The sequence below is a fragment of the Beta vulgaris genome, chromosome 4 (genome assembly GCF_026745355.1).
Source record: "Beta vulgaris subsp. vulgaris cultivar EL10 chromosome 4, EL10.2, whole genome shotgun sequence".
In the NCBI taxonomy this organism is placed as follows: Eukaryota; Viridiplantae; Streptophyta; class Magnoliopsida; order Caryophyllales; family Amaranthaceae; genus Beta; species Beta vulgaris.
The window spans coordinates 16,631,711-16,655,858 of NC_079205.1; the positions used below are offsets into that span (position 1 = coordinate 16,631,711).

The following is a 24,148-nucleotide window of genomic DNA, read 5'->3' on the forward strand; positions in this document are numbered from 1 at the left end:
TCATGGTAAAAAAAAAAAAACATAGAATTGATGATATTTTATAACTAATTAATCGGACAAGGGTAATATAGTAACTTTCAAATCTAACTCACATGTATAGAATAACCTACTATTATTCTGGGACCACCGAGATAGACGTTTGGCTTTTGGAAAAGGGGTAAATGGACTATTAGACATGGCTTTCAGCACTGATACATTTCTTCATTCTTCATCGAAAGAATATTGATACATTTCGTGTACATATGAATGGCTAGTTTCTAATACAATTACACAATATACAATCCGAAGTAACTCGGTACTAGGATAACAATCCTGGAATAGAGTTTGAATCAGAACAGCTCTCCTCTGCAAGTGACAGAGTTAACATCTCTGTGCAAAATTGATCATCCGGCTTCAGCCATAATGCCTGTTCAGGAAAGAACTTATTATGTGTAAAAGGGCACTAGAAGAGGACCCAAAAAGTAAGGCATGCGGAACGTTTTATATTGAAATGTTTCATATAATATTGTTCGAACCAATGTGAACCAGCCTCTCATACAGAAGGAGCTGACATTAATCTTGCATAATTAATCAGAAAGGTGACAAAAACAAATTAAATACACGTACCTTGTGATAATTTGCAATTGCAGCACTATAATTTCCCTGCAATAGATGTTGAAAAGAACGAGATATTGTCACTTATAACATAGTGTTCGTACTGTCAATAATATGTTGTGGATCAAAACCAGGCAACGGAAGTCGATTACTGAGAGACCAATAATTCTAGCAGCCTTTCTCTTTTCAAACCAGATAAAAACCTATTTTTCTTTTTTTAATTGGAAGTGAAATCCTTTCTTGGAATCCACCAGGAAAAAAAATATTCAAGTTTGCGGTTTCAAGTTCATTCTCATGCTCATTCTTATGGGCCAATGATTCTACATATTCCTACACTACCAAGCGCATAACAAACAACTTTAGAAATATATAAATAAATGATATTTCTGTGTGCAAATTAGAGAAATAATAATTTCAAGGATTTCTCATTCAAAAATGCAAATAAAATTCATATGCACTTTTAGATCCAGCCTATTATTGTAAGTGAGACTTGCTCATACCTGTAAATGATAAGTGTAGGCAAGGCCTGCATAAGTACTCAAACTCTTGGTAGACAAGGTAAGTGCTTTCTCATAGTATTTGATTGCCTCAGGGTATGTCCTGAAACGCAACGATTTATAGAATGAAGCAACATATATCATTAAACAACAAACAAGGCAAACTATTAAAAGGTGTACATATTGACATCAAAGAGCAACAAACACAAATCAAGAAGCAGTGAATTTTTTGACAAATTAAAAGTGGTAAATAGATAGGCGGGGTGCTACTAAAACTGTCCTGAACTCGCTTGATGCCTGATGAAACCAAATGAATCATGAGAGCTCGACCCTTTATTTTATTCTCGTGTTTATACAAAACATGTAGCTAAACCCCAAAACCCGAAAATCTAAACTAAATGAAATGTTTTTGGTGAATGGTGACTCTTTCAGCATAGTGACTGTAATTTTGTTCCCTTCCGTTAACCCTCTCTAAAAAGAAAGAAATAGGAAGGCATTAAGCTTAGCAGACCAGGATACAGAAAACACTATAATCGGGAATGAGCAAAAAAAAACAAGGATAATACTTCGGTATTCAAAAACTATAATTTGCAAAACAGCCAGAATGCAGAGTTTCCAGGATGATTCGACCTGTTCTATTCCAAGAGCCTTACATAATGACCATGAAACTAAATATAACAATCCAATTTGATAAACTGTAACAATTATTGGCATCAGGGTTTGTTAGGATTCTAGATTGGATATGTATTAAGGATAGGATTGTTATTCCTGACATATGATGAAGTAGGACTCTCTACCTTGTTGTTACTAGATCTGATGTGGCATATTCTGTTCATATTTTGTAACAATTTATGCAAGCTCCTAAAGTTATTCATTGGGAGGCCACTTTGCGAGTGGTTCAATATGTGAAGAAAAATCCAAGGAATATTCTTTCATTCTGATAGTGATATCCACCTTGAAGGGTGGTGTGATTCTGATTGGGCCAATTGTCCTATTACCCGGATATCCCTGAGTGGATGATATAATGACCAGGAAGCTTTCTTGAACTTCAAAACTTACCTTGGCCAATGTTTTAAAATGAAGGATTTAGGTGCTTTGAAATATTTCCTAAGTCTTAGAAATTGCGAGGGGGGCGAGGAATTTTATGAGTCAACAAAAAATATGCCTTGGATATCATATTTGAGGCCAGCTTACTAGGTGCCAAACTTGCTGAGTTTCTTGTGGAGTAGCACCATCCGCTCACGTTGGCGGATGATCCTTCGTTTGATGATACATGGAAATATCGCAGATTGATGGGCAGGTTGATTTATCTTGTTGTTACCGGACCTAGCATATTTTATTCATATTTTGTCATAGTTTATGCAGGCTCCTAAAGTTATTCATTGGGAGGCTGCTTTGCGAGTGGTTCGATATTTGACGAAAAATCGAGGACAGGGAATATTATTTCGTTCTAATAGTGATCTCCGCCTTGAAGGATGATGTGATTCTGATTGGGCCAGTTGTCCTATTACCGGAGATCCCTGAGTGGGTGGTTTGTTTTGTAAGGGTATTGAAAACTAAGAAGTAGCCTAACTACATATCTCGCTAGTCTACAAAGGCATAGTATGATTAGTATCATTCTATGGCTGCTATTGTTTGTGAATTAAAGTGGCTAAAGCAATTATTAGGTGATCATGGAGTTTAGCATCTTGCAAGGATGAGATTAAATTGTAATACTCAATCTGCGTTATATATTGCCAGGAATCTAGTCTTTCATGAACGTACTGAACATATTGAGGCTGATTGTCATATGTTCCTACTAAGTTTCAATTGCCAGACATCTTTACTAAAGCACATGGTAGGACTCAATTTGAATAATTGTTTCCAAGTTGAGCGTTCGCAATTTGCATGTCCAACTTGAGGGAAGATGTTAGGACTCTAGATTGAATATGTATTAGGAATAGAATTGTTATTATATATGTAGCATGGGTACTTCTTCTAGGTCACATACTATACCCGTACTCGATACGATATGTATCCTGTATGGGTACGCGTACCCATTCCTAAAATTTCAAAATACTGCCATTTTCTATCCCCGTACTCGAATCCGCACCCGATACCCGTATCTATCTATGTGCAACATAAGTTATTTCTAATCTATGATGAAGTAGGACTTTTGACTTTAGGTTGTACAGATATATTCCATTGATGAATGAGAAGGGCGATTGAAATTCAACTAAATTTAAGAGGGGTTCCAATCGAACTACTAGGTGACTAGATATGCAGCCAAGAACAAACCATACCCCCCCCCCCCTAATAACAAATACTTCCTCCGTTTTCTTTTACTTGCAATGTTTTGACTTTCACATTTGCTAATATACAACTTCGACATTAATATCTCATATTACATACTTCCTCTGTTCCTAAATAAGTGTTACACTTACTTTTTCACGTAGCCCAATGCACTTCTTTGATTATTAATTGCACACAAGTAAAAAATATAAAAAAATACATATTTTGAGAGTATACATTTAGACAAATCTAACAAGATCCCCTTAACTATGAATTTCTTTATATAATAGCAAGAAAATAGAGTCAAAGTTAGTTGATGAATAGAGTCAATATACTAACATAATACTTATTTAGGAATGGAGGAAATATTTGTGAAAATTATAAAAAGTTGAAATTTTGTAAATATATATTTTAATTTACATGCTAAAATCTGTATTGTATATTTTTACAATTTTCAGTCAAAGTAAGTGCATGAATAGTATAAGAATCAAAAAGTTGCAAATAAAAATAAAAATAGAGGAAGTATCTAAGCGAAGAAAAGATTAGGTGGCAGACAAAAAAGAAACTACTGCAACAGAGAAAAACTCGACATGTTTTTTCCCAATCGAAGAATGTACAGAACTGGACTTAACAGTAAATACAGGGACATATAAAGATCCCCATACAGTACAAGTATCATTCTATTTCACATGTCAATAACGAAGTCTCTACACATGCTGCTGACTGCTGACCTTGAAAATGGAATGCCCAAAATAAAGCAAAAAAGTGTCACGGTGCTTTAGAATGTCAAAACAGATCTATTATCATTCAAGCAGGTACGCTTCATGAACACAAAAGAACATTGCAACTCTTCTAATAGGAAATGATTGTGTAAAGGATCAATACTGAACTGTGTCACTGGCAAGCAAAGTTGAATTTAATGCAAAAGATTGACAAAGCCTGTAACCTGATCGGAGTCAATATAGGAATCTTAGAAGTCCAAAGAATTAATTAGGCAGAGGAAAATGAGGTTCAAGCTGTAACTAGAAAATGACCTCAATTCATCAAAGAAAGAGAGGGAAGCCTATGCCTGAAATTATGACCCAAGAACAACCCTTCTGCTTTTGGCTATTTTACACAACTAGCTGAGTGTAAGGCACAACAGCTTGGCTTTGTGAATACTGTATTTAGCACATCTAGATGGTCAATACTAGGGGACTAGGGGTACATTGCCAAAGCCAGAGATTGTATTCAGAAAAAGTGAGGAATAACTAGAATATTATTGCATTGCTTTTCGGCTTTTCCTATGAATTGAATTACATCATGAGAATCCTGGAATGCCACAAAAATGTTAATTAACAATAGGGGAACTGTAACATCCCATAAAATGCAGGGAGTAAAGGTTAGGAAAATTTGACATGAATGATGTCAACTTTCAGCTGTCTTCTCAAAATAATCCAACTTTGGATTATTCCACAATAATCCTAACTTCGAGGGAATCTTCTCAAAATAAACCAAAGTATAACTTTTCTTACCTATACTAATCCGTTTTAGGTCTATAATATATAGAAAATTAATAGTTCAGATTTTTTTTGAGAAGGTACTCTCTAAAGTTAGGATTATTCTAAAATAATCCAAAGTTGAGATTCTTTTTAAAAGACTCGTAAAAGTTGGGATCATTCATGTCAATTTCTCCTAAAGGTTACATGGAAGCCATAAGGGTTTAAAAAAATTAGTCTCCAATTTTGGTGTCTTTCACGGAGTATCTACTTCCTACATTGAATACCCCATTAAACCTTCAAGACAATAGCAATAAACACCTTAGACTATGCAGATGACATGAAATCCAAAAAATAACCTTATACTAGAGACATAAAGACAAGGGTGTAGAACAACACAACAAATGAAGGAGGGCATATAGACAAACAAGTACTTAAAATGAATGAATTAACCGACTTTCACAAAGTTAAAGTGATGTGGAGAGAGACCAAATTTCCGAAAGAATGTTCACAAATAGAAAGAAAAAATCTCAGTTCTCTGCATCACAAATACAATGACTTCAAGAAGAAACATACTTTAGTTTCCTATATGCATGCGCAAGATTGACAACAGTAGGTTCCCACGATTCGTTCATGGATGTTGGGATATTCACCAATGTTTTTTCAAACCACCGAACTGCTTTCTTGTACCTGGGATTATATGGAGACCAATTCAAGGAATATGGTTAATAACCATATAAACATCTAAATCAGAACTGCAGTGCTCTTTAATATGACTTTGTAAACAAAAGTATTCTAGAAATCATATTAAGTGGTAGTACAGAAAGAAGAAAAGATCTAGAATATAAAATCTAAACAACGAATTCTAAAGCAAATTGGTGATGAATTAAGAAATCCAATACAAGATAAGATTGAGCATAATCTGAATAATAGCAAAAGAGAAAAAGAAAGTTCTCCAAATGTTAGGGCAATGTTACCACATGTTAGGGCAATGTTACCCGGTACGAAATTCAATTCGGGGAACGCTAGTGTCACATAATACCCTAATCTCCGCGCAAACTGCGATCCGAAAAAAGCGAATTATAGTCGTGTTCGCCTATTTTTTTCCCATTTTGGGAGAACCGCGAACTCAAAAACCGAATTATGTGACACTAAACGCTACCTGTGGTGAATCGGGTGCGATGGGTACAATAAATTCTTTTTCATATAAAATATTTTATGAAATAATGAAATTGAAGTGATAAATTGAGAATTTCAAAATTGCATACTCCTAACATATTTCATAACCATTGAATAAGTTAATATTTCATAACTTACGTAGCAAAACTACAAAATAAAAAGTCAAAAGATATTGAATTATTAGCTAACTTCATAACCATTGAATAAGTTAATATTTCATAACTTACGTAGCAAAACTACAAACTAAAAAGTCAAAAGATATTGAATTATTAGCTAACTCAATTAAAAATGAAATCAACAGAAACCACAATCAAAAAACTCTTTCATGGCTGATTTTTTGCTTCCTAACATAGTTCGAAAATGCGTTTTCGGTCAGGGTGATGCAGGATTGGGGATGATGCGGTTGTTGTACCGCCAAATATCGGCTCAGACCATGAGATATCCCTAGAACCCACCTAAAACGCGTTTTTTTACACCTTTACAATGAGGGTAGTATTAGTTCGATAGATTTGAAAACCTTTACAATACGATGCGGTCTTGCTTCAACACCATGCTTCCTAATCCTCGCCCTTAAGCCAAGTCTCAAACAACCTTTTCCTTCTCGAAGATGTATTTCCTCCATCTTCCACCCAACTCTAGTCTATCAATCTCATAGTTGAATCCTCGAAGTATGAGCTTTGAGGGTCAATGTCCCACTTTCCTACAGAGGCCCTTCCTTGTAGCTTGATGTAAAGCGGGATATGAGTCATATTGTTGAATGAATGAAGACTAACTTGTGGGCACGAACATGAATTGAGATGGTTTCTCTTAATATAATGAATATACAAACAAGATAAATATTCTCGTGCACTGCTTGGGATTCTCCCTCAATCCTTTCTTCTATGACTCAAACCACCGGGGTAGGGTGGAGAGACATGCTACAAATTTAGAAAAAAAGTGGTTTCAGGAGTACTTCATTGGGGAAGATGAATCTTAAAGAAAAAATATTACGTGAACAAATGTCGCACTTATTCATATACTCATAACATTAAGAAACCGTCTAAATGGTTTCCATAGTGACAAGTTAGTCTTCATTCATTATTTCATTCACACGTACGCCTCATTTCACACTTTACATCAAGTTACAAGGAAGGGCCTTGTTAGATGTGGGACATTGACCCCGAAAGCTCATACTAGAGGATTCAACTGAAATTGATAGAGTTGAGTTGGGTGGAAGATGGAGGAAATTCATCAGCAAGTAGGAAAAGGTTGTTTGGGGGTTAAGTCCTAGGGGCGATGATTAGGAAGCAAAAAATCAGCTCTGGAATTGTTGTTTGAATGCTGTTTTTGTTGATTTTATTTTTAATTTCAGTAAATTGAGTTGCTTAATTAGTTGAGTATCTTTTGACTTTTTAGTTTGTAATTTTGCTATGTAAGTTATGAAATATAAACTTATGCAATTATTCAATGCTTATGAAATATTTTATGCAATTATGAAATTCTTATTTCATCACTTCAATTTCATTTAAATAAATTTAAGATAAGAAAAAAAAGAATCTATTGTAAACATCGTACCCGACTCACCATAGGTAGCATTCTACGTTACAGTTCCCTGAATCGAATCGAATTTCATACCGGGTAACATTGGACTGGACCAAACCAAAACCCATAAACTACAAAAGATTGCACAAACAAAACCTGACTGGCAAAAACTGTTCCTAGACCGGAAAGAACCAGGAAATCCAGTCCACAAAGCGGACCAAACCTATTTGGATCAGCCAAGCAACAAACAATCATTTATGGGTTTGAAGAAGGTAGCTAATATACAACATTCTCGAAATACAAATATGCAGTTATGACTTATGCCCCGTCGAAAACTTACAAATAGATCAATCCGAAAAATAGTCATTGTGAATCCTATAGTTTAGTCCCTCGAAAGTAGTATTCTTAAAATCTACATGAAACAATTAGAAGACAAAAAAAGCATTGGAAGGTCCGCGAAAAGCAACGACTCTTTTGGGTTGAAGCAAGCCTACGTACCGTATACCATAACCCCCACCCCCCTCCCCCAAAACAATAAATAAAATTACACAAAACAACAGGATGCAGCTAACTGAAGAGAGAAAGAACAAGCAGAATCCTTCTTTTAAAGCAGAAGAAAAACACAGCTTTAACTTAAGACAGAATCCATAATTTCAGTATGGAGATGCCGCATTAATTTTTTAAACATACTAACATGCCTCACCTCCATTCAATGAGGTAAAATGTATTGTCATATTAGAGAGATCAAATAGATGCAGAGACAGCTACATAACACCGTTTACTATACATGTGTCACTGTGATACTTACTCTTTCATGTGATATGCCACAACACCTAGTTCATTATACACCAGAGGATCAGAAGAGCAGATTGTTTTAGCCTGCAAGAAGAACTGGAGGAAACTCAAATCAGTTTCACATCTGCAGAAAAACTATCTAACAAAAAAAGGTTGAATAAGAGCACAACATGCAAGAGAGAGGCATAAAAAGAGCATCTAACAGAATATACACATTCATAAGGAAGCATTGAACCTTCCAGAACCAAAATCCAACTTCTTAGAAAAGAATCGGAGACAGAGGACATTCTGTCTGAAGCCCTTCATTTGTGGAATCATACTAGACTCTTAATAAGTTGTAAACTTCAATATCAGAGCTGAATAGGCAACAGCAAGTCAGCAGTTGAAGGGCGCATACCAAGACTGAAACTAAGTACCCAAGACGGAAGCTAAGTTCCTCTCACAACTCATGTAACAAGCTACAAAAAACTAGAAGTGTAGAGCTAATCAGGACCACCTGGCTAGCAGATCAATAATCCAATTTTTTGTAGTTGAATTAGGAAAAAGGGATTTAAACTAATACTCCCTCCGTCCCAAAATATAGTTCTCATTTCATTTTGCACAATCTCCAACACGTACCTTTGACCTACGATATCTTCTATTTCTTATTAGTAAGAAAATATAAAAAGTTGATATTACGAATTTATATATTGAGACGAATCTAACAAGACCCCTCATGAATATGTTTTTTTGTATCCATTAGTAAGAATATTTGGTCAAAGTTTTTAAAATTTGACTCCCAAAATAGAAATGGGAACTATATTTTGGGACGGAAGGAGTAGAAAACAAGTTTTTTTTCGTATCTAATCACTTGGTAGAGCTTCAAGCAATGTTATCGATCATTTTTACACTGAAGATGCAAGAAAAAATTCTTTAGTTTCCACAAAAGCATTCCAAAATTGATTTAAATATATACTATGCACCACTTTGACTTTTACACTAATCACATGCTCTACTTTGGCCATATTTTTCTACATAATGTTGTTAAATTGGTCTCTAACGTATATTTTTAATTATTCCTAATGGACAATTAGATATATTAATGGTCAAAATTGTGTAGCGGCACATGTGAATGTTAAAATGAAGCAAACGGGGGCAACTATTCGAAAATGTAAAAGCTGATTTAAATTTACAACAGATATATACAAAAGTTACATTAAATATATATATATAGGAATTTTTTTCACTATTCGACAACTATTCCATAAAAGCATGTGTCCGAGGGAGTTTCAGATACCGCACAACTATTAGTAGCCTTTGTAGCCAAAGAAGACAAGGTACCTCGAGAATTCTAGGTGGGCGATTTCTAACATTGAGACAACAATCAACAGCAAGCCAAAAAAACATAGCTGTTTTCAATTCTATTAGGGTTACACAAATCACGAGTCATTTTCTCCAGTGAAAATATGGATGAAAAAAACAAAAACCCAATTAAACCAATAGGTGAGGTAGTCACCAAAGTGAACAAAAAAATAAAAAAGAAAATATTTTTGTTAATTGTTATTCAAGTTAAAGACACAAGTACCAAGTAAGAAAAAGTTCTGATTAGAAAAGATCTTTTTTATCACGTAAATGGCTCAAAAATAAAAATAAAATCCTCAATGTACTGCTTTGACCACTAATAAGTAACACTAAAAAGTAAGAGTAGATATTTTGAAATTATACATAAATACAAATCTAGCAAGATTCCACATGATCCTGCTTTTTCTGATGTATAAATTGCAAAATACGTTTTTATCACGAACTATAAACAGATCTTGAAGGAGTGAAGGGAGTATATGAAATATTCTAGTCTTGTGTTTGATCACATGATTGTTTGTGGCAGGACACAAAGACCCCATGAAGCTTAAGGGTTCCCTAGGAGTGACTTCAGCCCCCTATCGACAGGCTGACCCATCCGTGACAACCATTCTGGAAGAGAAAAATTGAGACTTGTGATTTCCGTCAACATGGCCAGGGCCCCAGGAACACTAGGAGAAACATCATCTTCGCATATACAAAACGAATCATATAAGATTAGAAATGCGCCTAAAGACTTTTGAAAAGGTAATTGCCTTGACACTAAGTTGTTAGCTGAACGCGTGTGTCAACTATCAAGACAGTAGTTGTGTTGTCAATTTACTTAAAAAATACATGATACCAATGATAGCCATCTACACAAGTCCATAACATGAGCTTTACTGGCATCACCAGTTCAAGCGGTATTAAGCATCACCAGTTCAGGCGATATTAAGCATCACCATCTAAAACATTGTACAATTGGGACCTGTTCTTTGCAGCTGGGCTGTGCAACTTTTGGGCAAAGGCTTTCAAGGGCTTCAAGTTTCTTTAACACATCACTACAAGGTGATTTTGGAGTACCTAGCAGCAGCTTAGCATTAATTCAAGTTTTAAGATTTCATGAACCCTTCTATTGCTTGGAGATTCAACTATAACTATTTTCTTCTCCAAGGTGAGAACCAAGAACCTATGTTTATGTTTCTATGCTTTAAAAGTACATGCTTTAGTTTGGAAAATGCTAATATTGCTGTGAAGTTCAATATGCCAAGATTGCAAATTTTTCCCTTCTTAATTTTCTTTAATTATTCATTTAAATGCATAATTGATTTCAAAGGGTTTTTTATGGTATTCTTGTTTTATTAGCTGAGTGTTATTGAATCCTATACTAGAGTGTCAAAATTGTATTATTATCATTCCTAATATAATTCTCTATAGGTTAGGACGATATATCTCATTCTTCTTCTTAGCATTTAGATGTTAAATTTCATATATGCGTCAATATAGGGAGATATTTTGTATTTTCAAGTTAAGCACCAAAAGTCAAAATTTGTTTTAATTATTAAATCTATTAATTTATTGATTTGTTTTGTTAATTTAGGTTAAGATAGCAATTTAATCTTGATCTTGTAGACTGTTACCAGAGTCAAAAATTGCAAATAGACCTAACCTACCCTACTACATTAGGAGCTTATAGTTAGGTTTATGTTTAATAGGCTTACGACTTTATCAGTCCTCCACTTGAACTAAAGACTAGGGGTCACGTCAACACACACATCTCTTGGCATAGGTACTGTTCCAGGTAGGACGTATTCTCCAAATGAAAATTCCCTTCTAACCATAAAGCCAATAGAAACTTATGCTAGACGTAAAGCTAATCACACCACAACCTCCTAAATAAGAATATTACATTCCAAATTGCTCATAGATTATTCTCTACTTGCATCACTTATGCTATATATCTTAATCCCAAACTTAGGTAACTAGACTTTCTTCTTCAAATCTCGCTCTTTCCTAAGAATATCAAGGAAAACTTTGTCGGCTGTTTTTTATGCTTTGCCAGAATACAAAACGCAAAACTATTGCCCTCACGTGAACTGCAAAATCAAACACTATTTTTACTGCCTAAACAAGGTGGCTAACCTGCTCCGCAAGTTTAAAACTGTGTGTCCGCATATATTCCATGCCAATGTACAAGGTGGGTAAATGACACCTGGAATAAGAGAATATCAAGAAATCAACCAGTAAAAACACCATATTTATCAAGTTAGTAGAAAGAGGACTTCAAATACTTCAACTATAACTCGTGAGCAGTGAAACTTATAGTTCCAAAGAAAAAATATTGACAAGATGAGTATATATTCCTGAATTACAGCAAGGGAAACAAAAGACAGCTTTTGTTTGAATAAGTTCAAATAAATTATAAGACCTTATACAATAAGCTTCTATAAGTTAAGAGAAGTTCAGATAAAGTCGTATAAGTTTCAACAAGTTAGATAAGGTCAGGACAGACAAGTTCAGGAATAATAAGGTGAAGAGAGCACACTCTTGCTACATGAAACAGAAAAAAGAAAGCACAAGGCCCTATAAGTCACTTTAGTGGCCAGGAAAGCTAAAAACCGTAAAGTATCACGAGCTCTAGACTTGGGAGTTGGGAGTACAGATGATGAAAAACTTCCTCCATTTTTATGTATAACTGCACCATTTGGCAGTTGCATATTACTTGCACCAATTTCTTTCATAGTATGTTTTCACATGCATTTTGATGTGTTCAGACCAAATACCCATTTTACCATTGTTATCCAACCTTTTTTCTCTCTTTTGTTTGTAGGCACATGGTCTTTTTTGATAGTTACACCATTACTTATTTTTGTGTTCAACTCAAATGGTGGAAATTAGATAACACAGAGTAAGTAGTAACAACCATCTTAGGTAATGCATGATGTAACATTGGCAAGTTAAAAGGAAAAATTCAACCATGTCAAAATAAAAATATTGAGTTCAAAATTAGAACAGTAAATATAAGGATATCAATAACAGACACAGTACACCGATGCATTGTAAAAGAGCGCTACACTAGCAGAGGACAAAGAACACATGAGATAATAATTACAAAAATCTGTAAGACTTGTAAATAAAGGCCATGAATAGTACCCAGGAAACAAACGAGCAGCAGTGCGATAAGCCAACATTGCTTGATCTCCTTCTTCTAGTGCAGCATACGCATTCCCTTGACCAATCCAAGCAGATAAAAATGTCCCTTCTAGACTTGTTGCCTTGCTGTAAGGTACGAGATTAGATTTGAGTGACCTCACAGTATACACAATAGTTCTAAAAAAAATCCAGTGCCACCAAGGTAAACATGTCCTATTCCTTTGCCATAAAGTTGCTCCAGAGCAAGAGGTGAGCACTTATGACTTCCCAAATCATACGCAAGAGACCTTGGATCTCAAATTCAGCAGTAACTGCTGGGGGAAAAACCAAATCCACATAAGTCCCTCTTCAACACAATGGCCAAGGACGATTTGTAAATCCCCTAAACATAGGCATGTTAACAAGAAAGAAGTGAAGGAATACATACGCCATCAGTAGCATATTCCACACCTACACAAAGATTCAACCCCGTGTAAAGGTTGATACTCTATCTTTGCCATTAAGGCATTAACATGAACCCCTCCCTGTAAGTAGACAATCTTGCTTTCAAGACACATTCTGGCACATAAACTAACATGCAAGCCAAAAAAGAGAATGTACCAGTTCATGAGTTTCTCAATTGGAACAGAAAGAGGGCATCATTTAGCTAAAATGTCAACCTCAGCATGAGGGACACCCATTTCATTAGTATTTACATTATCAACAATACAAGAGATTTAGCAGGGTGAGTTCTGTAATTAACAAGTTGCAACACAAAATCAATAATTAATTATCTAATCCCCAATAATTCAGTCAGGTATTGACGATGATAGTCATACAGATGATAAACATTAGGCAATATCACGTAAGAAACGCAAAAAACACTCCAACCAGATATCTCCACAAAATAAAGGACGATGTCCTTGGCACATAATAAGAAAGTACCCACAGTTTCAGAGCAACTTATGTGGAGAAAGAACGTGACCTAAGAGAACCAGACAAACCATACCAAGACAGCTAATTGGAAGCAATTGAAGAGACTGTACATCTCAGTAAAAGTATAGAGCAAAACAAAAGCACTTCATTAAGCAATGTCTCAAGAAACTTGAATTTAAGTACAATACACAGGCTATGATGCGGGCATAAATTCATAGGGAGTCTGACTTAAAAGTCAACGTAATTAGAAAATTGCCCAACCACCAATCAAAATTTACTCCTAATGTCTCCAACTCTGCCACATAGTAGCTGTACTTGAAATCGTTATTGTTTTGAAAGAGTACAATATACATGATTTAATTTCAGACAAAATGCCCAAACGAGTGATACCTGAAATACCGGCGTGATTGATCATACTTTCTAATGCAATAATAATAGCATCCAACTGCAAACCATGACAGAGGCCTGGAGGAAAGAGACAGGGATCAAAATATAAAAATTTAAGTAGCGCTTAGCCCAAGAGAATTGGAACAATGCCGAAGAAATGCAAACATTGTCACTCAAAGAGATCAGATTAAGCAGAAATAGTCAGACAATTAAATGAAAGAGAGGAGCAGCACACAATTTAAACTTTAAATAATACTTCCTGTCCAAAGAACAAAAGATAGCATATGAAATCAATGGAGGAAAAGGAACAACTAGAGCTGAACTTCAGTTAATCAGTGACAGCATAAAAGCATCAGCTAGTTTTCAAAGAAGTTGATTACCAAAGCAAACTAGTACACATACTCAAAGAGAATATAAGCATCTATGCAAATGAGGTGATCCATCAGTTATTGGCACAGATGCATAGCAGCATAGGTCATATCTTTTTTCAAGTATGCAGGCTCTACGTGTCCCATAATAGGCATGGCTTTCTCAAATTGTAAGAAGAAACAGCTCTATCAAAGAAAGCAAGGACAGTACATCCATGAGCAGTAAAAGCTTTATAAGATAATGGCTGAACCAAGAGCGTCTCCTGCTGTCCTGCACAACATGCATAGGAAAGGCTCCGATAAACTCACAATAAAATTAAAGATGAAGCAGAAGTTTGAAAACAACCCCTAGCCCCACTGGGCAACCTAGTTGAACAGTATATCAAGTGTATATCTGAGGGCAATACAGAATTCCATGTTTTCAGGCTCTTCCAGCCTCCAGGTCATATTATTAAAAGGAAGTATGATGACCATCACTACATGCACAAAAGGAACATGTAATGTAAAGAAACAAAAACATAGGGAGGCAGATTAAGAGCAAAGGTTTATTCAAGGAAGAACGCAGACAGATTATACTCTATATCTGGAAGTGGAAACAGTACCGCAAATAAACATCAGGAGATTGAAGAATTTTCTCACTTTTGAGGATAATCTTTGACCAAATTGCAAGCCATAATATACAGCTCATTTGACTGGCCAAGTTCCATGGCAGCAGCTAAATGTACCAAAGTGCACTTGAGATGAAAAGGATCTTTCTCAAGCAATCTGAATGAAAAGAGTATAAAATGAATGAATTCAGACAGATCTGAATATAGTTAACTTAAAAGGAGCACAACCGCATATACATTGAGAAAAACTCACAACGAAGTTAGTTCGAAACATTTTTGGTATTCACTACATTGATGGTAGTATTCGGCTTTACAGGCCAACAAATCTGTGTTATTCTTCAAAGTGCCTGTGAAGGATGAATCTGATTGAATACTGTTGGCAATTTGTTTCTCAAGATCATTAAACTTAGCTTCAACTACACTCTCTTTATCTTGCTGAAACACATAACGAAAGATAAAATATAATCAAAGACATAAATATATATCATAAAGTCAGGAAATAAAATAGATCAATAATGACAATCAGCCCAAATTGATCTTGCACAAATGTTATCCATTCAATTTGCAGCCTTTTACATAATCTAATTCTAGAAGCCAGACAAATCCAACATGCATTTTCCTTCCGAAAACGATAAGTTCTTTAGATGTATTTATGAAGATAGGAGGCAATAGACTAGGTCTTGCCATCAACTAAGTCCTCATATTCCAAGGTCTCAGGTACTTACTTTCTTTATGAGACAGCTATAAAACGAAGAAAGCCACCCATCTTCATGGCTAAATTGCAATGATGAAAGTAAAGCGCACTCTGGAAGAGGAAAAGAAACATTTTGAAATAAGTAATGAGAAAAATGCAAATATCTCTTCACTAAAATATTAAGTACGTATATACAAATGCTCCGCGGAGAAGGCAGCTGGTACTTCAGATTTAAAAATTAAACATCTACTGCAAGATAACATTCTAAAAACTAAACATCTACTGCAAGATAGCATTCCTTGAAATAAAATCTATGCTATACTGAATCCCTAAACTTGGGGAAGGCAACTACCTTTGCGGGTAGAAGCTCTGGAAGTGGTTTTTCCAACCAGGGATAATGGCCTACTACATTATATTTTCCTTTATGGCTCCCTCAAGAAAGAGAGAAGAGAAAAATTATTAAGCTACAACAAGAAAATATATCCTACCTTCATCACATGTAAGCATATGATTTTCAATTAGCCGCTCCAAAGCCTAGACAAAATAAAAGAAGATTAGAGTTGTAAGATCTATATTGATCACTGATTTTGTCCATCAAAATCAATTGAAATAATGCAATCCATCCAGCCACGATCTTTAAAAAAAAAAAGACCATTAATAACCAAATGCCATAATAGATAAGCTAAGTAGAGGAAAGCATCAAGCAATTCATCTTTATTTACGCATCAAATGTAGGCCTAAAATTTGGCAAGTATCATGGTTTTCTTAAAAGGCAAGGTTATGAATTTTAACTAGTTAAAAGTTCTAAAATTCAATAAGGAACAAGCAAGAAAAGTTTGTGTGGACAAGGACCATTGCACAAGCATACCTCATAACACAAAGGATCAGCTTTGACTGCAGCTATATACCTGTAAAGACAGAATTACATAAGCAGCTATGGCAATCATAATGAGAAATCTTGTAATATACATGTGCCCTGTAAGTCTGTAACTATACTTTCTTAATTTACTAGCACACAGGTAACTTTTTGCAAAGAAGATAGTGCAGCAAACTTCTGTCTGCTTTTCTCACTTGCTTCTTTGCATTCTCATGTTAACAACAAAAGGAGAAAGGTTGTAGTCTCATTTTCATTATAACCTATGTAGCACAGAAATATTGAAACAGAAAAATGCACAATTTTATACAATTAGGACATCTGGAAACACAAAAACTAAGGCAATAAAATTATTTTTGATTCGAAATGTAAAGTATAGAAGTATTTATTAATCTCTCCATCCTTGTTAAGGGTAACTCTTGTACAACATAATGATCAAATCATTATCATGTGGATCTTGTTATCTTCATTTGATGGTATCTTTTCAAAATACCAACTCTCTATAAATCTAACTAATATGTAATTAAAGATATTAAGGTCAAAAGTTTGCATTTGAATACCATGAGAAAGCAAGTGCAACCTTTCAAAGGAAACGAGGGACTATAAAAAAAATGTTGATAAAGAGAGCCAGTAATTCAATCTGGTTTGTTTAATATAATGATATAAGAAAAGATGATTTTGTGAATCTAAAGATCCTTGATGAGGGAAAATTTGCTGGTCTTGCAAAGGAAACAATTCCCCTTATGTTTCCTTGGGTGTCCAAGTTTCACAAATGGAACATGTGGCCTTCATAAAAGTATAGAATTAATAACTTTATAGGAATACTCTAGCGCTATGAAATTTTAATCTAAGCAGTTTGACTTTCATACTTGCCAATGGATAAGTTTAACCGTTGATACTTTTAATTAGCATAAGTAAAATTCGAATAATGTGGTTGATATTTTGAAAATATATCCATACAAAAAATATAACAAGATCCCACATGACTACGTTTTTCCTTGCGTATAAATCACCAAAATGGTCAAAGATAAGTTTATGAATAGTGCAAAAGTACAGAGTATGTCGATCTAAAGTAACACATCGAGTACTATACACCAACAATAATATACAATTAAGAAGGAAAAAACAAACAAAATCAATCATCTTTTTCAAAGGATCTTATCTTGTTTTCGCCAAGATCGATACAACAATAATTTTCAAAAGAAACAATACTGGCATGGCAGCAATGAAACAATTTGACCAGTTAACTTCAACGCTAACATGTCATCACAGATAGACAAAGTCACATAGATAGTTTTGAACAAAGATGTGACCGTTTAGAGTATCTAGATACAAGTCATTAAGAACTACTCCCTCCGTTTCCTAAAGATCTTCCCTCTTTCCGTTTAAGTGCGTTTCCAAAAGATCTTCCCTCTTTTACTTTATTCCTTATTTGGAAATTTTTCCCCCTTTTTACCCTATCATGTCCCTATCATATGGTCAACCATTACATTATTAATTCAATTTTACTCCCTTTCTCTCTCCTACTTTAACCCCTTTTTATTTGTTTATCTATCTTAACCCCTTTCTCTCTCCTACTTTACCCACCCCACACCCCACACAAATTGATTCTCATTGGTATCTGTAGTAACAGTAACAAGGAAGATATTTAGGAAACAGAGGGAGTATGACCAAGGGCCTCACCACTGTCTTGCTTGAGCACGATTTTCGAGTGCCTCGTACGCTCTACCACGGAGGAAACATATTGCCGCAGATATCTGCACAAACATTTTAAAGCCAGTTCTATTTAGCAGGGAACTAAAGTTAATATACAGATCTTTAAACAAGATACTAATCTTTAACAAAAATGTGGAATTCTACAAATTGAGCAAGTTTAAGAGAGTTCATATTTGCTAAGTCTACTTTTCATCTCACATTAGTTGAGCAAGTTTGAGCTTGTTCATGAACATTATACACTCTAATAAAATGTTTTAGCCAAGAGATATTTAATAAATAGGAATATATCAGTAAACATAACTGCCTTCCTATTGATCTACTTCTATAAAGGTACAAAGAAAATAAACCAATCATAGGCACAAGACCAGGACCTACACCATTATTTAGTAGGAAAAAAATTTGAAGATAGACAAGCATAAAAGAAGAACCCTAAGTAAACGTGAAACTATCAAGAAGATCAGACGGTTACCCAAATTCCTTAAAACAAATTGTGACTAAAATCACGTCCTACGAAGTTCATGACTTCCAACATATGGAATATTAACAATTAAATAATTAGAGTAAAAAAATTTCTCTGACAAATAGTTACATATCGATAGTCCTTGAACCACAATACTATACTAAGATTGCAAAAAGAACTTTAATTTTAGGGTTTTTCTACATGGTACCCTTGTGTTTTACGAAATTCTACGTTGTACCCGACCTTTTTGAACTTCCCTCAGTGTACCCCTAATTTTTTTAACGTCACACAAAATACCCTTAGTAACCCAAACCCCACTAAGCCTTCATGAAGAATGACGAGAATCTGTACCACAAAGAGGGAGGAAAAGCATGGACAGAGGCACAAAGCTTAGGCGGCGAGATATTTAAAGACAATCAGGGGTGCAGGAATAGATGACATCATCTGGTCATCTATTAACACTCAGTAGAAGGAAATAAATTCATGGAGATTTGGTGGGTTGAAGAAGAGAGAGAGAGAAGAGCTTTGGCAAGATCTGGAATTGTGGGTGAGTCATCTCGGTCAAACGGTTTGTTCAAATCACAACAAAAACTGGGACAAAAGAGAAAACAAGCAGAAATTTACAAAGTAATGCTAGGAGGTAATCACATTTGGAGCGAACCACACTCATTGGGGGTACCAACTCCAGGAAGGGGCTACGGCTATACCTAACAAGAATCCTCCACAAAGGAAGTACTGACACACAACAAGAGCTTCTACTTGACTTATTTCGAAACAAGTCAAAGACAATGGTAACCTTTCCTACAGATACCCCTTACCTAGACATTAGGTGTTTATGCATTGCTGTTGTTTGAAACCAATGTCAAACTCAGGTAATACCACAACTTAAAAATGGGCTTATGGGCCCACATAGGCCACGTCAAAAAAGAGTATAACCACATGCAAGCCCACTCGAATTTCATCCTAGAACCAATTAGCAATAAGTTGAGTTACACACTAGACTTATATAATCCATTTCTTTTCTTGAGTAGCCAACTAGACATTAAGGGCTCGTTTGGTGTTGAAGTTGGGAAGTATAACTACCCATGAATTTGCATTGCCCATGAAATTTTACTTCCTAGGAATTACATTTTTTTTGTTTGGTTGAACATGGGAAATTCTATTTCCCATGGGAACTTCCACTTACCTAGGGGGGGCTAGGTAAGTTATTTCCTCCATTTTGTAGGAAATAGAACTTCCTAGGAAGTTTTACTTCCCGTGTTTTTACCAACCAAACAACAATACATTTACTTATATCCTAGGAATTCTAATTTCCCATGCATTTGAAGGTTAACCAAGCAAGCTCTAAGGTTAGCAATTCCTCCCTATTTCTTGTTCTAAGTGACACAACTAGCATATGGTTTTACATGTGAGTCTTTTTGCACTTGCACTCTAAACAAGTCGACCAAAGATCAATGGCCCCTTCCTCTTCGGCTCATCATAAGAGTAATAATGGGTCGGATCATTTCATGCCTCTAATGGGCTTGCACATAATCCACCATCTCATAAATCTAATCACATCTATCCTAAACCATTTAGCATTATATCAAGTAGTCCACTAAACTAATATATTAGTCAACCTCCCTCTTGACCTCTTCTTCCATGTGGGACAACTAGAAGTAAGTTTTTTTCTTAATACCCAATAAAACCCTCATACAGTATTTGAAAGTGAAGGGAGATCCAAATATACACCATACATGCACATTAATGCTTTTGTTGGTGGTCTAGTCCAACAATGAATAATTTACAACTTTTACCATATAAAGGTTGGTTTTCTCCTCCTAGATCAATTACCAACTCAACACAATAGCAACACATCATTTTTCGCTCATTATGTCACCTTTGTTCACTAGTTCTCTAATTTCATGCAACTTAGAGGTAATTTTGTTCCAAACTGCAGACTGTACTCCTATATATTGTAGAATATGTCATAACTCCTTACCTTTGTTCCATTCTAAACACAAGAATAAATCACAAATTCCAAATGGTTCCACACTTTGTTTAGAAGCCTAGGTTTCCAGACCATGTCAAAGCTTTGTCTGATACCTTGGAAAAACTCAACAACATAGAGAAACTGCAGGTTTGGAGGCTCTTAATAAGGCATTGTTTGCTCATGTGTGTATCCTGTGTTTTGCTATTGGAGAGAAGCTAATAAATCAATTTTCGCATTGTTTGCTGGCAACTACTTATTGCAGAAGCTGTTTGGTATTTGTGCCGGAAGGCAAGAAAGTCATATCAGAAGACATAAGAGAACATAGCATATCAGGGCAAGCAAGTTTCTTGCTGGCTATAATTTTGTGTGCTTCGCCAGGAGAGGAATGATGAGGCTTTATTTGGAACTGCGTCTCCAGTGAAGAATTTTTGTGGAAGTTACCATCTGAATGAGCTCAAGCTCTTTGGCATTTATGTCAAGCATAATATTCCATTTGATGGGAAACTTTTTTATTTGTCTCCCTTATTCATTAAATCTAACCCTGAAAATATCCAATACTAAAATAAATGACATGGGACTTGGGAGTAAAAAAACCACTGGCGGCAAAAAGGGAAAACTTACATTGATTTCACGATCTTGCGCATCCTTGTCAAGGTACATAACATTGGCGTATTTTGTGTCGCTAACATTACCATGTTCATCAAGTTTAGCCTCTCCAAGCATTTGTAAACACTGATCCCACTCTTTCAACTCCTCCTGCGTCACAAAGAAAATAGTTTAATAATTAGCAAGTACTTCTACTACATTTATCTACTTCCATCAAGTGAGAAAACTAAAGCAATGGGATCATAAATTTTCCATTGATCCCTTTCAACACAAAAAGAAAATATAAGTTTCCATGAATCATAATATAGTTCTATACGAAAGATCATAGAAGAAGAACCAGCAGACTGAGTGACAGCAAAGAGACTAAGTTAAATTGCTAGTTTTCCACTCTAGTTGAGGAAGTTAAAACATGAATGCAGTTAATATGTACTGTCTTGTGCAAGATAATTAGAAGTTTTCTAGCACAAAATCAAGTGGGACTTTTAGCATCCGAAAATTAATAGATGAGGTGCAATATTATGAACAAGTCTTATTGTATCACATGACTTCTTGTACTAAAAATGAACAAGACACAGTTTATATTAGCAGTATAAAAGCCTGTAAGTCCATGGATGAAAGATAAAAATTACATGCAAAGCACTTTCATACTCAGAAAGAAAACAGAAGTCTCATTAGTCCATCCAGATAGGCAGATGCTTCTAAGTTCTCAAATCCATTGCGTTTAGATTTTTTGTCTAGTAAATATTAATCAGTAAATAGGCCTTCAAAATCCTTTCTTAGCATAATATTGACATACATTACTCAGCCAAATTGGACTAAGCTTATACAACGTGTGCTATAAAGCATAGACAGAACTTCCAGCATCCTCTTTCATGCATGTCACAGACACTCACGAACTTATGTTACTTGAACCAAAGGATGTCATCTTTCACACCCAGACATATTAACATGTCATGCTCTTTGCCAAATTCCGCCCCAGAAAGATTTATAAACTTCCAACATTAAACAACCAACAAGAAGATCACTTCACCAAAATATTCTCTATTATATAAGGGAAGAGGAGGGGGACACCAAAAATGGTAATTCCTTTTATACCCCTAAGTAATAAAATACAAATTCACCTCTTTTGTCATTATATCCTCAATTAACAAAATATTTACATCATTATTGATTTATTGGCTTTTAGAAAAACAAAAGAAAAATATACAATGAACTTTACGAGTAATTTTTTGTATATAGTATTACGCAATTGACCTTTTCTTTGTTTTCGCATGCATTGCGTGCATATAGGACTAGTACTATGCACTTCATATACCAATGGCTATTTGGCAGGATCTTAAAGTAGTCATTTGAGCTATAAAACTACAATGGTTGTTTTCATCTCCCTTACCATAAGAATGTTATATTTGGAAGTATAAAGATAATCCTAATCCTTGGAATATACTTAATATCCCTATTATATCAATGAGCTCAACATCAAAAAGTTCATTCATTTAGCAAATATTCAAACATTGAATATACCAATCATTAGCAATAATATAACAATAGACCATAAATATAAATTTTCAGCAAATACAATTATATAATTTTTCCCCTTTCTTTTGATTAGCTAGCCAATAAGTGCTCCTGGTGGAAGAAAGACCATAGACGACTACTTTTGTTCGAAGTTATTCCATCCACGTTCCATTATGTAATACCTAAGGTATTTTATCCCCATAAACGACCATGTCAACGTCCATTACCACCGTCTTAAGCTCCCGAAAATAGCATTCCCTCATTTCAACACAAGTATCACTCACTAATTTTCTTTAATTACCACTGCAATGCACTTAAGAGTGCATTCTCTTCACTTTAACTTATTAGACCTAATTGGAGTATATCATCCTTGGTTTTACTTCATGTTTACACTAATAGTCTTATAAGATTTCGATGAAAAATTGCTCCTCGAATTCCACTTCAAAACAAAATCCCTAATTAAAGCAAAAAAAAAAAAAAAAAAAAAAAAAAAAAAAAAACTTCACAAACAGTCACTACTCCACCAAATTCTCAATTCAAAACAACAATGCACTAAAAATCACATCTCTAATTCACTCAAAACTCCGCCAACAATCACAGAACAATAAATCTCTATTGAAAAAAGGGAACAATTTGGCGTTCTTGAAATACCTAAAATACTCTCATATGTAATTAACATTCAAATTGTTAATTAAACAAGTCATTGTTTTAGTGATTAAATAAACCTTTAAAAGCTATTAATCCTACCAATAATGTTTTCCGTACATCAACGCATGCATATAAAGAGCGAGGAGAGAGAGGAGAGTACTGACGAGACATTTGGCGGCGAGGTAGCGAAAGCGGAGGTCGCGAAGTACGACATGAGAAGCGTTAAGGAGGTGAAAAGAGCGTCGAAAATGACGGCCGAGGAAAAGAGCTTGAGCTTGCATATAAATATCAGCAGGATCGGAAGTGAAAGCGGCGACTTTATCGGCGAAGAAAATGGCGGAAGAGTAGAGATGTTTGCTTACACAGTCTCTTACTACTCCTCGAAGCTTCTCGATTTCTTCTTCTTTCATTGTTTTCCGACGCTTCGGGGGGTTTTCTTGGAAGTGCAGTTTTACAGTTTCAGAGAGGAGAGAGAGAAAGATAGAGAAGCCGGAAGATGAAATTGAAGGAAATGTTTGATTTCTTTTTGGCTGATTGAAAGAGCGGGAGAGAAAAGGGTTTTTGCTCTGCAAAAGTTTTA

General features: G+C 35.1%; 1 protein-coding gene across 1 annotated transcript; it reads right to left on the reverse strand.

Moving 5' to 3' along the window:
• Positions 1-19: 19 nt before the first annotated feature.
• Positions 20-24,148, reverse strand: LOC104891350 (anaphase-promoting complex subunit 6). The gene is made up of 16 exons (XM_010677033.4): positions 23,733-24,148; positions 21,421-21,555; positions 18,335-18,408; positions 16,646-16,685; positions 16,266-16,311; positions 15,809-15,888; positions 15,337-15,518; positions 15,115-15,240; positions 14,111-14,185; positions 12,806-12,931; positions 11,795-11,864; positions 8,349-8,431; positions 5,417-5,530; positions 1,095-1,194; positions 607-642; positions 20-406 (listed from the first exon to the last, which is right to left on the reverse strand). Exons 1-16 carry the CDS (start codon positions 23,976-23,978, stop codon positions 299-301), a joined length of 1,641 nt encoding a protein of 546 aa, XP_010675335.1. The 5' UTR covers positions 23,979-24,148; the 3' UTR covers positions 20-298.